Source organism: Haliotis asinina, chromosome 10 (assembly GCF_037392515.1).
Source record: "Haliotis asinina isolate JCU_RB_2024 chromosome 10, JCU_Hal_asi_v2, whole genome shotgun sequence".
Taxonomy (NCBI): Eukaryota; Metazoa; Mollusca; class Gastropoda; order Lepetellida; family Haliotidae; genus Haliotis; species Haliotis asinina.
In genome coordinates this window covers 35373423-35391321 of record NC_090289.1, presented here as the reverse complement: position 1 = coordinate 35391321, position 17899 = coordinate 35373423, and the positions used below count along the sequence as shown (strand labels likewise).

The window sequence follows — 17899 nt, the reverse complement described above, 5'->3', positions numbered from 1 at the left end:
AAGGTGTTCGTCAAAATGACCATTATTGCTCTTTCAGATGACCCATATTGCTGTTCCACACAGTCCATAGTGCTCTTCCAGATGACCATATTGCTCTTCCTCACAGTCCATATTGCTCTTCCAGATGCCCAATATTGTTCTTCCAGATGACCCATATTGCTTTTCCACATGGTCCATATTGGTCTTCCAGATGACCCATATTGCTCTTCCACATGGTCCATAGTGCTCTTCCAGATATCCAAAGGTGTTCGTCAAAATGACCATTATTGCTCTTCCAGATGACCCATATTGCTCTTCCACACAGTCCATAGTGCTCTTCCAGATGCCCAATACTGTTCGTCAAAATGACCATTATTGCTCTTTCAGATGACCCATATTGCTGTTCCACACAGTCCATAGTGCTCTTCCAGATGACCATATTGCTCTTCCTCACAGTCTATATTGCTCTTCCAGATGCCCAATATTGTTCTTCCAGATGACGCATATTGCTTTTCCACATGGTCCATATTGCTCTTCCAGATGACCCATATTGCTCTTCCACATGGTCCATAGTGCTCTTCCAGATATCCAAAGGTGTTCGTCAAAATGACCATTATTGCTCTTCCAGATGACCCATATTGCTCTTCCACACGGTCCATAGTGCTCTTCCAGATGAGTCATACTGCTCTTCCACACGGACCATAGTGCTCTTCCAGATGCCCAATACTGTTCTTCCAGATGGCGCATATTGCTCTTCCACATGGTCCATAGTGCTCTTCCAGATGTCCCATACTGCTCTTCCACACGATCCATAGTGCTCTTCCAGATGACGCATATTGCTCTTCCAGATGATCCATGGTGCTCTTCCACACAGTCCATAGTGCTCTTCCAGATGACCCATATTGCCCTTCGACATAGTCCATAGTGCTCTTCCAGATGCCCAATACTGTTCTTCAAAATGACCATTATTGCTCTTTCTGATGACCATATTGCTCTTCCACACGGTCAATATTGGTCTTCCAGATGACCCACATTGCTTTTCCACACGGTCCATATTGGTCTTCCAGATGACCCATATTGTTCTTCCACATGGACCATATTGTGTTTCTGTGTGTCCCATACTGTGCTCCCGTGCGGTCCAAGTAGCTAGTTTATTTGTGTGCACTTACGAGAAACACAGCCTTGGTTCCTTACTTATCATCTATGGCGTTTATTCTCAAACTAAAATTATTATTATTTGAACATGGAGTTTGAGTCAACTTTAATTACCATATCATTTATGAAATTGATAAGGGGTTTGCAATATAACACTTTATCTGTTGTTTGACAGATATGATATGTACAGTCTCCCGTCTCCGATATCTAACCTAATAATCACATTGTCATTATCAATAATTAATCTATTTGGATAAACACTCAAATCAAATGTACATATTTACCACTGAAAATATTTATATAACTCTACAATTTTATCATGGTTTGATCACATTGTCTTAATATTCACAATTCGTCCATTACGCACAGTTATGTCTGACATTCCTAATGATTCAGTGCCCACTGTTAAACCGAAGACCGCGGGCCGTGACTCGCTTGAAGACGATGAATGGGGTCACGTGACTGTTATAGTAATAGTACGCTCTGGCTGGGTCGCGATCACTTGGGACTTGAGGAAAAAATGCGAATTGTTTGGATATTAACTGTGAACCTGTGAATATCTGTGTTTGTGATGTTTCCGATCGTGTGTCTGCTGTTGTCTCTTATAGGTAAGTGACCTATAGTTGATTAGTTTTGTGTACAGGTATTCTACCTGAGCGTTCCATGTACTGGTGTAATATCACGCTTCAGTGATGGCGTCCAACTGACATAGATTTCAAACTGGCCTGTAATGGAAACGTACGGGTATTTCAGGGGAAATATCTCTGGTCCCAGTGCAGATTGATACAAAGGTGAGCCTGAAGTTTTGAAATGTACACACGTCAATCAGTGAGTCGATTTCACTGTGAAATAGACATAACATGCCAGTCAAAACAATGACAGCCCGCAGCCGGAAGTCAACATCTGCTTACAGACACTGCTTTCGACATTTGGTTGTAAAATTGGGAACTATACCGACGTTTTAGCACCTTAATACATGTAAACATTTCTTGGAGAACAGAATGTTAACGCTTTATTGCCCCTACCCAAAGTAAAGTAACATTTTCATTGTTATATAACCGGTTTCAGCTGTCTCATGAATATGGAGTTTCTCCAACAGCGATGGTTGTAGGGGTAGTAGTATGTGGTAGCTCTGGCGTGGAAATGTCCGAATACTGTGATAGGTTCCACTCCATGTGTGTAAGAGGGAAGGGTAGGGGGCGAGATGAGAACAAATAAATCAGCATGTGATTGTAGGCTATCCTGACACTATATTGTTGATATGCCAAATGCCATCCAGTTGTGAAAAGTGGGTAGGTGGCTTCGTGTGGACCTCACCTACCTCGCCCCGATATACAACTACGTGTTTTTATCACGATGTCTGTATAACCATGACTCACGCCTACAATATTTTGTGAAACTTAATATCTGACTACATGATTATAAATGTATTCTGTGAACACAGTAAAGAACGAGTGAATTAAAATTCACACAGCTTTTAAAAATTATCTCGACTGCGGTTGCCAGAAATTGACTTTACATATCGTACCCATGTGGGGAATCGAACCCGGATCTTCTGCGTGACGAGCACTTGAACTACCATGCTGGCCCGCTCCCCTCAAGGAGTAAAGTGTATATTCTATTTTCTCTACACACAGAGACTCGGATTGGAAATTTTGTTCTAAGACACCGTGGCCAAGATACCAGTTAGTACTTAACCAAAGGTTTTCTCAACGATTCTAGGATAATGTCTGGGAGATATACAGAAACGGGATCATTTATAGTCGATCACGAACTGCACATTCCTGTTGCATGCTGTATATGCTGACATGATATATGATATATCACGCTTGTTCAAACACAGTCTACACAACACTGACTGCAATAAATATCCACCGTTAGACTGATACAGTCCATGTTTGTATTAATGACAAGTGTAAACAGTGACTGTTTAATTTATGCGTATAAAGAGACACTATACACGTATGAGTCATGATGCACGACTTTTACCGTTTAGTGTACAGGACATCTATTTCATTTTATTAATTAAAATAAGTTACTCTGAGTACTGTTAGGGAAGAGTAGAGGGCGATGGTGTAGTCCAGTGGTTTAAGCGTTCGCTCGTCACGTTGAAAATCCGGTTCCATTCCAAGAATGAGTACAGTGGTGCAAAAGCGGCGTAAAACTATGGTAACGCGTGCACTATGTACGGAAGATTTAACTTGGTGCAATAAGTAATGTTATGCTTAATCCGAGTCCTTCAAAAGCGCTTCTTTGTCTGCTAGCTCACATTTTAGCGGGTATTTGACGCTTGCATTTCATTTTTTTCCAGTTTTACACAAACAATGTCTCATTTTCAGACACTCACTAAAACGTGACTAACTGGACTGGAAATATTCTCCAGACTTTAGTACTTTTCATTTTAAGAAACCACGGAGCAAATCGTGTAATCCGCTCAATAATGGCGGTAACTGTTCTCCAGCCAGCGGTCATCCACTGAGTCCAAAATGCTGCGGACAGTTTTCTCAGTTCACTGGGACAGATTGTTTGTTCTCAGAAATACACACGCACATCAGTTTGGACAAAGACTGTCCACACATAACGCATTGGTGGCGATATGTTGGTGATAGCACCCATTACACGGTGACACACGTTATAACTGAAACTGGTCTCCACGTCACGCATCTAAATTATCTGTGTTTACAAGGTGGGGCTATTTGTTTCCGGAAATATTCACTCCTCTGCTTTGGCAAATGAGATATCGCATAATTACCCATGTATCTAACTATGTGAGCGTTTAAGCGCATAACTTTGCAGATTCCTGAATGTGACGTCAGTATGATGTATAGGCATGGAATAAATGAGGTCATGACGTAATGCGTGTATTATATCATGTATCATGTATAATGTGATCAACATGAAATATATCCGTTTAAATGCATTTCCATCTAAAGAACCCATCTCTTTAAATCGTTAGTCTGTGTCTGTATTTGATGGAATATTAATAATAAAATATATGATCATTTAAAGAGTATATTCTTTGCTCTAACGGCAGTGAAACAAACCACTCAGAGTCACTCGGGTTATTACGCTACCTGTGTAATTGATAATCCTATTGACAAGCGTGTCCGGTGTAAGACGAAAGTCAAGTCAAAGTGATAAGTGTAGGCGATTCATCAATTTCAACGTAAGTGTATTACTTAGCTTTGGGTTCCAGCTGAAATTTCATCACAAAGATGTTTGTGTTACATACACGAACAAATGGACAAATGATAAACATGGCTTTATATTTCAAAATATACAGTAATCTCGGACTTTAAAGTATTTGGTCACGCCATTCTTTAATATACACATTTTGGAAACAAACGACTTTATATGGGAAAACAGTACTCTGAAATAGTATGGATAACAACTTCTAAATGTTTACATAACGTTCCAAGGCTAAGTCCTTCGACGGGTTAATTTCTGCAGTATTTACAAGGGGCGGCGTGAAGACGAATTATGACAGATATGTCACAATCCCACCTCTTGAGAAACATCATATGCCAATGGATTATTTCAATGCCCTAGAAGGTAATTATTCCAATACGGTATTTCATGCAAATGAGAAACCGGAGAATATTTTCATGTACATGTTTTCCCGAAAATCTCATTAATCTTAAAAATGAAGTTGTTCGAAGATGAAGGAGTTTATTTGAAACCACACGGCTAAAGTACAAACGTTTGAAACAATATTTTGCTGATGTTTATTGTTACGGTTGAGAATTTACCGTGACAAACGATGTAAGAAATCCTTTTGTGAACCAGCAAAACAGAACAAAGAGAAATCGTAAACGTTCAAATTATGTATTATTATGCAAAGAGAGCAAGGTATACAAAGTCACAAGTCAATTTTGCAATGCTGATTACAAATTCAATACAAATGAGACAAAATCTAAGGCAATGGATCACAAGGTATGATATAGCAAACTCACCAAAGTCTCAGTACGAGAGATAATCAACAATGCAGAATGCAAACACAGCGATCGGTGTGACAACATAATGTAGATTCAGGCGCTGACGGATTTTGATGATCAAGCGTTGGCAGTGATGGATATCCTCCAATTATGTGAATGTGTGTCCGAATGTGTGACGCAACACAGCAACCAGCCTTTATATATATAGTCATTTCGGGCACATACATTCTTTAGAAAAGTAGTAAAAAATAACCATATTCCTTTCCGTGGTCGTAAGATATTTCCACTAAGGTACGATTCGTAGAAGACTGGGGTATCCTACCCTGTCGGAGGCACCCATCATAAACACATGCAACGGCAAGACAATTGTTCACCTAGACATACACATGTAGATATGGCATAAGACTGAAAAAGAAAACAGCATCGAATTTCATTTTTGTCACCCGAACGTCTCAGTAAGAGGTGTCTTCCATTAAATATTTTAAAATGTGCTAATTTGTTGTTATGATCAAACAACTTCTGTGCAAGAGTTTTCTAACGTCTTTTCAAATCCTCGGAGAATCTTCGTGACACATACAAGATTAATCTCTATTTTGTGTATCTCAAGTCCCAACAACACCGTACTATATAAAACCTCGATTACAGCGATCAGCTTCTTCTTGCATTTTTCAGGAAGCAGGGGAATAGTTTTCCTCAGGAATGCGTGAAAATTTCTGAGTGTCAGTATTTACACACAAAAAGTAATTGCTTAACTGACGTCCAAGAAGATCCATGCGGTGTTAAACAATAGATAAACAAACAAATAAACAAAGTTTGCTAGAAGCTCTGACTTAATATTTTGTTTATCCATTCAAGTCTATTACCCATGTTATACATACAGAAAGAACCTTAGTCACCGCCTGGAATGTTTAGAGTTGAAGTTAATGGTGAATGTGAACATTCCAAATGCCATTTTGCGTGTCTTATACACAGTTCAAGGTTAATACTCAGTGTAACCTCAATGGGGCTGTATGATAGCCACCACTGTCCTCCTCATACCACTTTCAGCTTCTTGGCCCTCGAATGGGGCCAGGAAAGTGCTGCGCACGACGATCAATCATGTCCCATATATGCTTCAAAGGGTTTAACCGTGGGGTATGTCTATTGTCAGAGGCGGCGTAAGTAAGTTATTTTTGGTTTTTTTTGTACATATAAAGAGATGAGATCTGGAGTTAAGTATCCGTTTATTTGTCTGACTAATGGCGGTTTTCTGTTTCCTCTCCAGGGCTGTGTAATGGTCAGATCCCAGTGCAGGCCAACTGCCCATCTGGCGAGGACATCCTGCGCTGCAAAGGGGAATATGTGAATGAGTTACAGGGGACTATCGTCAACCCCCTCGAGGAGATTTACACCACCAACACATACTTCATCAAACCCATGGAATGGACATATTATGAAACACAGCAAGTATGCAGGTTGGAAATTTAAACATACATATTTTCTGAAATCATTTTTGGTTCATGTCTCCTAGGTTCATGAACCTAAGCAACTCGACTGTTTTGTGTGATTTTGTCCGTTTACTGCACAAAGATTCGCTGATCGCGTGTTCGAATTATTCAACTTCTACAGTTATGTGTCAGCATGGTCTGGTTGCACATACAATTATTATGATCTAACCATCCGTGATAAGACGAATGTTTGGTGTCCAACCCCTCAGTTTCGTCCCTTAGATGTGTAGGATCCGCTGTTCGTGAGTTTCAGTCCTGGTTCCAAATCGATGATGAGGCTAGAACTATGAGCATCTTGTGTATCGTTTACAAGCCACGCCACATCCATTCGTTGTAAAAATGAAATATTGAATTCAACCCATTACTTGCGTTCCTTTAATGTGTAAGATCCGTTGTTCCGGAGCTTGAATCCTAGAATCGATGTGATCATGATCATGTATCTGTGACCGTCGTTTACGACCCTTGTCACCCTCGGTAGTGATATGGCATTCCTGGTTGTGAGAGTTGTCTCCCTTAGGCGTGACTGGAAACTGCTATCATGATTTTGAATTATGCTTTTGGTTTGGTTTCAACATACCTGAGGTTGGGCGTTTTACCAAAAACATTAATCATTTCGGACTTTGCCCCTACAAGAGTTTGACGTCTTGATATATAAGTGAAGTGTTGAAAGAGGTATTGCAGCTAGACTCACTCAAAGCGGTGGGGGTAGTCTAGTGGTTAAAGCGTTCGACGCTCATGCCAAAGGCCCCGTGTTCGATTCCCCACATGGACGTATTGTGAAGCCCATTTCTGGTGTCCCCCGTCGTGACATTGCTGAAATGCTGCTAGAGAAAACTCACTCACTCAACACCTTAACTAATACGTGTTTCAATTTCAGGTTCAAGGACAAGTACATAAACTATCTGCTGTGCGCAATAGAACTGCGCAGACGATGCATGCTGCAGGACCAGCGACTGGTGTTAATGGCTCGAGCCCGGATCGAGCAGTCCCTCAACTATTTATGCAGCACCTACAAGTGTGATGAATGCTCAAAGATCTATTGTGACCACTGCTCTGCCGATAGAAGTACGGTGTGATGTCACGTATTCCTGGGATCTGTATTTCGTATTTTCTGTTATATATTTTAGTCGAAATGCATATTACGAACTACGGTTAAACATGATCTAAACGTTGTGGTCCCTTCGTGTTCCTTGTAACCACACTTTACCATATAAGCTTTCTATCCACTCTGCGGTCGCTAAAAGAGCTTAAATAGTGATGGGGGCGGTGGGTTAACTTAATGGCAAGAGTGGTTTCTGGCAGAAGACCCGGGCTCTATTCCCCACATGGGTATAAACTAAAGATTTCGTTCTAATTTGAAATGTATTTTAATCGTAACATATGAAAACAATATATGCCACCAAAAATGTAGATTATTATTTGTTTTTCAAATTATTGCCCAAACAGTGATTCATATGCCTGTGGTACAATCCGTAAAGCCCATTTCTGTCCCGCGTCGACATTGCTAAAAGCGGCGTAAAACAACTCGCTCACTTACTCAACTACTGGCCAGAGTGACGTTAGCCTCAACTCACTGACTCACGCACCCCTTCGCTTCAGTTTTCCAGTTCGAGTGCGCACAGCGGATGATACCCAAGGTGAGGCAATGCATGGGAGAGTACGAGACGATTCCTCATCACTCAACAACCCCGGACATCGAGAAACGACAATGGGAGTTTCAGAATTACACGTGCAAGTAAGTACCCCATGACTTCAAACTGCGGGGACGTATGAAGATCCGGGTTAGAATTAGTCCTGCAGTAAGTTGGCAGTACCCATGCTTGTGGTACGAGGCGACTAGCAGGATCAGGTGCTCAAGCTCCAGATGACTTGGTTGACACAGTTGCGTAGAGCTGGAATATTGCTGACTGCAGCGTTAAACAACAATCGACCAGCCAAACAAACCCGGGCAATGTTTGGATGTAACCCAGCCCTTGCAGATCACTCATATGGCTGGCTCGAGTCACTGAGTCACATACATACGTACATACATGGTTTCATAACAGTCCCATTTTCGAAGCTCTCTTAGTGCTAAGATAGCGCCATACGTTACCATTAACTTACGACTATCTTAGCGCTAAGAGAACTTCGGAACTCTAGGCCCTGGCTTTTTTAGACATTCTTCCAATGTAGATATTATTCCATTTCTAACCCTGACTATTCCATAGTTTTGTTAAAAATCAGAAATGATTTCAGTATACTCCACGAATAACGTTCCAACTGCCAAAATCACGCATGCGCATAATGTGACATATGCTATATTTCGGATTACACATTCCCGGTAATGCATGAATTCTAGAAATTCTTGGATGGAATCCTCTCCGGTATTCCGATCCAAGGTCTCAGAGTGAAAGTGCGCGTCACTCATGGAGTGTAGCTTCGAATCTCGGAAAGGACTCCATCATAAACAGTACTTCATTTGACAACTTTCTTAAAGGCGTTGTCTATTAAAGCACGTATTGTTTCGGGTAGCACAATACCCCGTTTTTGTTTACAGTGATTCAGCAAAAGAACAGTCTTGTTAAATGTCTCCAGCTTATTTATTGTTTTGCGTCAACAGGGTGATCAACACGTACCGCAGCTGCATCATCAACGCCCACAACTCCTGCGGCTTCTACAGTAAAAACATAACGGTGTGGGTATCGCTGTTCGCTAGACCCTACATCTGTTCAGCCACAACGCAGACTGCCTCCGTTGTGTTGATACTTGGCCTAATGCTCTCAGCTTTCATTCATAAAATCTGTTAATAGGTGATTTGTTTATTTCGTCTTCATATCAGTTCATACCTTCATCGGATAATCTGCGAAAATCTGTATTGTCTTGATATCTAAATTTACAATAATTTTCTCTCATTAAAATCATTTGTAAATGAAATAGTATGATTTGATATGGAACATGTCAGATATATCAGTTGCGTCTTGATATATTGATTCCTTGGATGAAATCTTTTTCACTGCAGCATGGAAATAACTGACTTTACCAGTTACCATACCGGTTTTATATTTTATCGGATTAGGTTTCAAATCAAAATATGCAGGGTATCTCAGGACAGATTTTAAATATTATCTTTCAAACCAGTTAAATGTGGACTGCAGTCTAAGTAAACCTAGCCTCGATCAGTACTTTTCGTTACACTCTACTACTGTGGAGCGTAACGAATAACACTGAGACTAAGTGTACTTAGACTGATGTAGATTGCTTTCAGATACATGAACGACTGATCTCAATTTGTTTAAGGGAGATAACTCTGGTTGACACAAGAAACGCGAGTATCGCAAACTGGATGCAGCCCAGCTAGCGCTATTACGTTATGGTACACTTCAGTGGTGGGTTTGCGAATGAAACTGGGTATTGTTCAATATATTGTATATGTAACAATATCGAGGCATGATTTATGCAATACTTGGCAATGCCAGTATTATATAATAGCCTAGTACTAGATTATGTTACTCCAATACTTGCTTTAGGGGCAGTGACCTCTAATGGTGCTAGATTCGCAAGACGTAGTGTAGCGTACATGGTTTCCATGGTGACATGGTCACTTCTTTTAATCTATGCGAGAATAGGACGATTGAAAACACGTGTTTAAGTGTCAGAGTTTGATAACTGTACATATACCACTGTCATGCTTTAAAATCTGTATCCTGTAAATACAAGTGTTATACAATGGAAAAATGCGTTCATAAAAAATCACTTAATATTCCACTGAAAACATATAATCAATATATTTACCCAAAAGTTGACATATATGTCCGTATCGTAAAGTTCTTCCATATCAATGTTTTAGAGAAACAAGTGACGAAATACAGTTCTGTATTTTCAGGAAAGGTTTTGTCCATTTTGTATTCTATTTGATACGATTTGTATATACGTATATACATGTATATACGTATGGCGACTGAAAAGATTTCTCATTTTCTTGTGCAGCTGTAACAATGACATTTTGTATGTGAATCCTGGACTTGTGGTTAACTTTTGTAAATCGTGCTGGCATTACTCATGTTGTTGTTTTGCAACGTCAGTAAATGTGCTGATGCTCCTTTGTGTACATGCATCTGTACGTTCAAGGACAGGTGTACTAACTCTCACGTTTTACACATTTTCATTATTTATATAAATAAAACACCTTTTCATTCAAACATGTCTTGTTAAAGTGCCTCGTATGTTTGAAATACTGGTGTATAGGAATGACAAATATGCATGTATATACAAACACACTTGTCTATTTTCTGATCGGCAGTGATAACACTGATTCATGTGATTTATTGCCATTTTGTTATGTGTTGTCATTTTGTCGATATATTTTGTGTTTTCGTGTTTAACAACTTTTACTCACCCACTAAGAGCCTTTTATGGGTAAAAGCCGAAATGAGATCAGTTTCTCATCCTTTCATCCCAGATCCACTTTATTCTTGATGTAATACGAAAAGGGAGAAATGCATGTTTGCATTTTTTAAATGTTTTGGCTATACTTCAATTTTATTGTTCATGTAACTATAACTTCCCATAACTATGGATTGATGGATGAACTAGAAAAAAGACAAATTATTATTTTTTAAACAAGTGGTCTCCTGAATGTAGGGTGAAAAATAGAGATTGGCATTTTTGTAACAAGTCCTATGATCGGGCGACTTTCAAATTAAATCACCATATACATGTTTTGTTCGTTTTTTAGGTATACTGAAATTGTTTACAAACTCATACTCGTTTGTTTGTAAATGTGACAAAATGTCTAATAAATCCGATTATTGTTTTCTGGGCATGAAGCCATGACATGATCAAACACACCGATGTCGTAGTACGGGGTCGAATCTCAGTCGATGTGTATCGCGATGGACTCAAAAAGTTATACGTATATAAGGTTAAAGTTGTGTTTCAAAGTGTTTCCGTAAATTACATAATCCCGAAAAGAAGAAATACCCCTCAGATGTTAAATATAATTTTATTGTGAAAATTTGAATCGTTGGATTCTATAATATATTGTGCTTTAAATGTATCTAAGACACCATCGGTAATCACTTGCTTCATTTCCGGACAAGTGCCTTAATTAGCAGATGTGGGAATGGAACCAGTGGTTGCTGATTGGGTTCATATCAATATATATAATGATCTCAACATATATCTATACATGTTTTGTGAATATAACCAGGATGCTTCATTTGTGAACAAAATACACGAAACATTTTATGCTTGTTTTCTTTCCAAATAGATCTCCTTTTTCTTTAATATTTGTCACACGCTAATGTCAATACTGCACGAGTTCGTATGAAATGCGTTTCTTTATCTAAAGATACAATATATACAATCCCTTTAGGCAGTGGGATAGCCTAGTGGTTAAGATTTTCGCTCGTCACGCCTAGGACCCGGGTTCGAGTCCCCACATCGGTACAATGTGTGAAGCCCATTTCTGGTGTCTCCCGCCGTGGTATTGCTAGCATATTGCTAAAAGCTGCGTAAATCTGTACTCGCTCACTCGCCTTAAGGCTGTTGGGTAGCCTAGTGGTTAAATCGTATGCTCATCACGCCATAGGCCCGGGTTCAGTTCCTGACATGGGTACAGTGTATGAAGCCCTTTTCTGGGTTTCCGCACCGTGATATTATTGGAAAATGTGTGAAAACGGCGAAAAAGCATTCACTCACTTAAATACTGACCAAATTGGTCTAGTGGTCAAAGTGTTCGCTCGTCACACCTAAAATCAGTGTTCGATAAATCATTAGGATACAATTTGAAGTAGCTGGGGTAGCCCAGTAGTCCAAGTGTTCACTTAAGTCACCTAACACGATCACTGTCATTTCTGTCGTAAAACGTCCTCTCACTTAAATGACTCTACCCAAAATGAATTAATAATTCCCAGCTTAAATTACCCTTAACCATCTTTAACTCCTCTGCCTGTTTGATCTTGTTTACATTCACTGTGTAAGAATATAAATAGGTTTGTTATTGTTTCAGCTGTATTCGACTATATTTGTAATAAACATTAGTGTTTACTTTTTATACAAAATTAAGCTGACTGTTATTTGCTATGTACAGAAAATATTTTGATGTCTTATTTGACAAATAAATACTTTGAAACATATTTGATACCTGTAATGTATTTGAACAGCCCGTCTCATCTACTCAAGACAACGACCTATGCATCGAGGTAAGTATGTACACGTCTCCGATATAAATCTCCGTTCTGAAAATTTTGGTCTTGCTGTTGTCCCATACTTTACGACCAGTAGCACGTTAAGGGATCGATCAATTCAGGTGGCAGGACACACTCTCTGGAATCAACTTCCACTGGAGTTAAGGACAATTAACAGCCTGAAGAGTTTCAGGTCTAAATTGAATACTTTTTTAAGAAAACATACAGTGACAAACTAGTCATTCTCCAGTTACTCGGACGGTGTTACTTAGGAGTACTTTTGGACTGGGAATGGCGTTATGTAAATCTTTAGTGATGATGATGAAAGTCGATGACATTATTGTACGACAAGAAAGAAGGGGAAATGAACTGGAAAGTACATTCCTGGTATTTGGGGACAATTTCAAAAACTACAATTTTAATATGTTAAAAAGCGTTAACTTACGAGTCATAAACACCAAGCGCGTGCTGACAGATCAACACAGATGTCATACCCAACTACGACGCTGCCCACGTCTCACCGTCTGCACCTAACGTAGACGGTTTAGTCAATGTTGACATGCAGGTAGAACATTAACTGATGTCATCATGCAACAACGTCAGCATGAATGATCTGATTTCTACATGATAATAAAGCCTCAATGAAGGAGTGTTCCGCAAATAGCCCTTTTATGAAAAAGATTTTAGGTTATTTAGTATTTTCAGGGTATAAGTTCCAGCTTTAGGAATTCAAAATCATTTTCATCTTTTAGACTTTTCGTTTGTGGTAGGACAGAACCTTTGACAGTTTTTAAATTTTGTTAAATGTATAAAATGTTTTATATCTTCGTCTGGAATTTACAAATTCTATAATAATTATATACTACTAAAATATTGATGCTTTTAATTGAATTTATCGCTGAATTTCTTCAGTGCACTTGTCTCCGACATATGATGCATGATCTGAAATAGGACTAAGATACATTGTATACCCTTTTGACAAAATGGTTTTTATGAACTTTCAAGCAAATGATGACTAATGCGGTCAATGCAATCGCCCACTCGTGGAATAGGATATGAATCAGTTCGTGAGAGAGCATTCACAGCTTTAATATCACCACAGCGGCGCCAATCACCTCCACTTCACACCGCCACAAGAACACATGCTGAACTCCACGGACTGTCACTGGGTTCAATAATGTCATTGTCCAGCATGCATTTCACTTCATTCCGCAGAATTTCACGTTTCACAGGATTCATCCGATATAGGTGGTGTTTCACAAGCACAGCATCACCTGCATCTATATCATGACTAACAATATTAGTTCGACCGGGCTCATCAGGAAATAACTGAGAGGCCGCATGAAGAAAATCTGACATTTGAACTTTCTGTTCAGGGATAGGCGTGACAGTTCCTCATCAAGGTGAGCTAACACATCAGAATTTCTTAACTTTGGTGAAACATTATCGCTAAAGTGATCACATTGCTAACACTATCATCAATGGTGTCAACAGGTTCACCATTGTCTTTAGTACAATCAGTAACAGGGTAGTGTGTGGCAACACAATTGACCTGTTTGGATTCTAACCTGCCATGATATTTCTTAATCATGTTTACATGACACAACCTCCCTTGTTTACGACGTCCAGGCATCAGGGCGGCACAATCTGTGTCGTTAACCTTTTCAACAGAAATTGCCTTACTAGCCAGCTCCTGCACTTCAACATCCTCACCCTGCGCACCGTGATATTGCTGGAACATTGCTCTAGAAATGGGCTGCATGCATCGTTGGGAATTGAAGGTTGTCCAGGTATCTGGTTAATGGTCTGCCCTGAACCACGTTATTTAAGAAATACAGTTCGTTCTACCATCATGTATGGTGTAATAAAGCACACTTTCGTCCTGAACTATTCTAGTTAAAGCACGAGGACGCTTTAACGTTATAATAGATCAGGGCGAAAGTGTGCTTTAATACACTATACATGGTGGTAGAGCGAACTGTATTTATTTTCTAGGATGCCGTATTTAATAACTTCTAAGCCTAATTTCGATTATAAGATGCTTCACAGTAAACTGCTTCGTCGCATCCCGTTTCTTGGTTTGCAGTTGCACCACACAGCCAACATCACTGTGGAAACATTACGTTTATGTTTTCCAATGGATAAAATGTCTCATAGTTCGACTCAAAATCTTACAGAGACACGGTAATGTTGGCAACGTTTACATTCCCATAATGCAATCGTGGAATGTCGCTTGACTTGTCTGCTTCCTCTGAATGTACTGATCTAAACTTTCGTTGGTAGCAGAAATGAGGCGGTCATATTGTCTTGTATGGTTTAAGAGAATCACGGATGTAATTAAAATGATCTAGAGAAGATATTTAACTCGAACATAAACCATCACCAAACTGTTCATCATTTGTTTTTCTAGTAACCTTTGTCTTAACGTAGGGGGCTGACACGTCAAAAGAACAGCGCGTCAGTTAGCCCTGTGCAGGATTCTTAATTTAGGTCACAGACACCGTCGTTTGTTTTCTGCCATAGATTAATCGAAATTAGGCTTAGAAGTTATTCAATACGGCTTGCGTCCGAGTGCTTTAACGTTATAATAGTTCAGGGCGAAAGTATGCTTTATTACACTATACATGGTGGTAGAACGAACTGTATTTCTTAATTAACTCAAGGAGGGACGCGCTTCAACTGCTGCTGTGACTTTGGTCGTCAGAAGACCTGTGAAGATGCGGGTCAGATTTGATCTTCAGCAAACCATGGTTGTCGTAAAAGGCAACGAACAGGATCGGGTGGTCAGACTATCTGAGTTTTTTGACACGCTATCGTTTCCCAATGACGTAGATCGATACTGTTTATTTACAGATCGCTGCTACATCACAGAAACATTGCTGATATTGCAATATTACACAAAGATTAGAAATATCCCGTGTGTGAAGGTGAGGTGCATATGTCCGTGCGTGTGTAGTTGCTTGTACTATTTCAGACAATCCCTACTAACCCACTGAGATACAATACCGGAGTATAGCATAAAATTACACCACATACAACCAGTATGCTGACACTAATAATCGCTTTATCCTTGAGTCACAATGTTACTTGGATGACTCTAGAGTATCTGACACTGCACAATACCAACACAATTCAAACCACTCACAACGTGTAAAACTACAGCGGGTTGTTTCCGTCAGGATAGACGCCAGTCCATGGTAACAGTGTAAACAGCAGCACAAAGCAGGACATGTGTCAGTGTCGAGTCCTTTATCCGATTTCGCAAGAACTTTCACAGGGAAAACGGTAAATACCAGCCTCTGTAGTGAACAGTGTACAAACGGTCTGAAACTCATCGATGGCTATGTACGTGATAGGTCATATTTCATCTACTCGGTTTAACAGCTGCATATCGAATTTTGGAAGTCTTTGAAATGTTAATTCAATTATCGAAAGTACTTAACACTGAATATTATAACAGAATTGAGGCATCGGTGAATTTATACAAGGTCTTTGGTGTGGCTAAAATACACAAAATAAAATGTTTGATGCTGTAACCATTAGGCTACCCCACCATCGGGAAGATCGAATCAGTCAACTACGCTGCTGCCACAGTGTTCATCCATATATATCGTACCCTTACTTTGACTCGGCATTAATATGAGCTGCGAGGTACGTACACTGTGATGCCCATGTACTCTCTGACAAGGACGCTACTCAAAACATATAACTACCTATATTCTTAGAGTTACTGTAGTTTGCCCACAAAGCAATCAACAAGCCCCGCCCTGTTTCACTTGTCTCCAAACACGTGGGTCGATTTCTACCATATTTCCCGAAACTGCATCGAGTTCAGCTGCCATTTAATGGATGGGGGTGATGCCTTGATGTTATCGAATCTGAATCCCCTGGAAATCGATATCTGGGTCGATATCACCCTGCGTGGGCAGGGAGTAATGCGACAGACAAAGGATGTAGGGCATCATCGTTCTTAGAAAATAGGCCCACCCACATATTCTTGCATGGCTGGCGAAATCTAACGCCGAACATCACGCATGATAGCTGCAAAGAGTGAGTGAGTGAGTGAGTGAGTGAGTGAGTTTAGTTTTACGCCACACTCAGCAATATTTCAGCTATTCTACCCCGGGACCTTCACGGGTCAGTGCAAAGATTTATTAAACACATTCATAATAATTTTGTCATATTGTTGTTTAATAACATCATAAAGCATTAATACTGATGAAAGTATATTTACTCCATTCAGTCATAAACGAAGCAATATTTTGATTATTCTTCATTGAAAACAGTTATACCCGAGTGATTGGATATCAGTAAAAGTACAAAAATTATACACCACGCCACGCCGAAGAACCCCGTTCGATTCCCCGCAACGTGTGAATCCCAATTCTGGTGTCCTCAGCAGTGATATTGCTGGAATATTGCTAAAAGCGGCGTAAAGTCAAACTCACTCACTGTCCCACTGCATGTTGGACATTTATCATTATCGCTGATTTTAAAATTTCAGCCCTCGGGGAACAAGAAAACGAAATCAAGCACGTGACAGAGACTTACGTTCAGCCATGACACGTATCTCTGTTACCTAACAACACACATGAGCTTTTCAGTACTCGCTGGCAACGGCTAAGTAAATAGAGACATAGGCGATATGAACCGACAGTTGACATCCGATCTATCAGAGACCATATAATCTATTATATGGTCTCTGATTCTATGCATTCGTAACTACTCGTGTCATTCCGGCAAGCCGGATGGCGCTTCTTGTAGGACACGGACGGAGACGAGTAGTTACGAATGTATTCCACGCTTTCCCCGGTGTTGTCAACGAACATTCTGAATATATGTATAACGTGTTGTGCCCAGACTACATTGGGTAACATTCATGGTTAAAATATATAATGGGATCTTAGGTCGTATTCGGGACGAGGAAATCCATTTTCCTAAGAAACACGTGATATCTAACAACCGTACAGAGGTAAAATGCATTACCTGAGACTACTACCGATAAATGTTTGCATCAGGTAGCGACAATCGATACCTTTCGTCTCTCATTCCTCAGACCATGATGTAAACTTTAATCCGGTCTGGGGATGCATATTTGTCTATTCATATAAGCAAAGCAAGTTTTATAAAAGGTTTATTTACAGAGAATTATATATTCGATATACAAACACAATCT

The 17899-nt window shown here is 39.8% G+C and overlaps 1 protein-coding gene across 1 annotated transcript; it reads left to right on the top strand.

Annotated features, from left to right (window-relative positions):
• The first annotated feature begins 1578 nt into the window (after window positions 1-1578).
• Window positions 1579-12672, top strand: LOC137298955 (uncharacterized). Its single transcript, XM_067831349.1, has 5 exons — window positions 1579-1742; window positions 6334-6523; window positions 7434-7621; window positions 8156-8291; window positions 9156-12672. Exons 1-5 carry the CDS (start codon window positions 1706-1708, stop codon window positions 9340-9342), a joined length of 738 nt encoding a protein of 245 aa, XP_067687450.1. The 5' UTR covers window positions 1579-1705; the 3' UTR covers window positions 9343-12672.
• The last annotated feature ends 5227 nt before the right edge of the window (window positions 12673-17899 follow it).

Bases quoted from the DNA above. Each gene is read 5' to 3' on its own strand.
- LOC137298955 (XM_067831349.1), top strand. From the start codon at position 1,706: ATGTTTCCGATCGTGTGTCTGCTGTTGTCTCTTATAG. The intron at 6,524-7,433 runs GTTGGAAATTTA...TTTCAATTTCAG, and splicing joins GAAACACAGCAAGTATGCAG to GTTCAAGGACAAGTACATAA. The intron at 8,292-9,155 runs GTAAGTACCCCA...TTGCGTCAACAG, and splicing joins TTTCAGAATTACACGTGCAA to GGTGATCAACACGTACCGCA.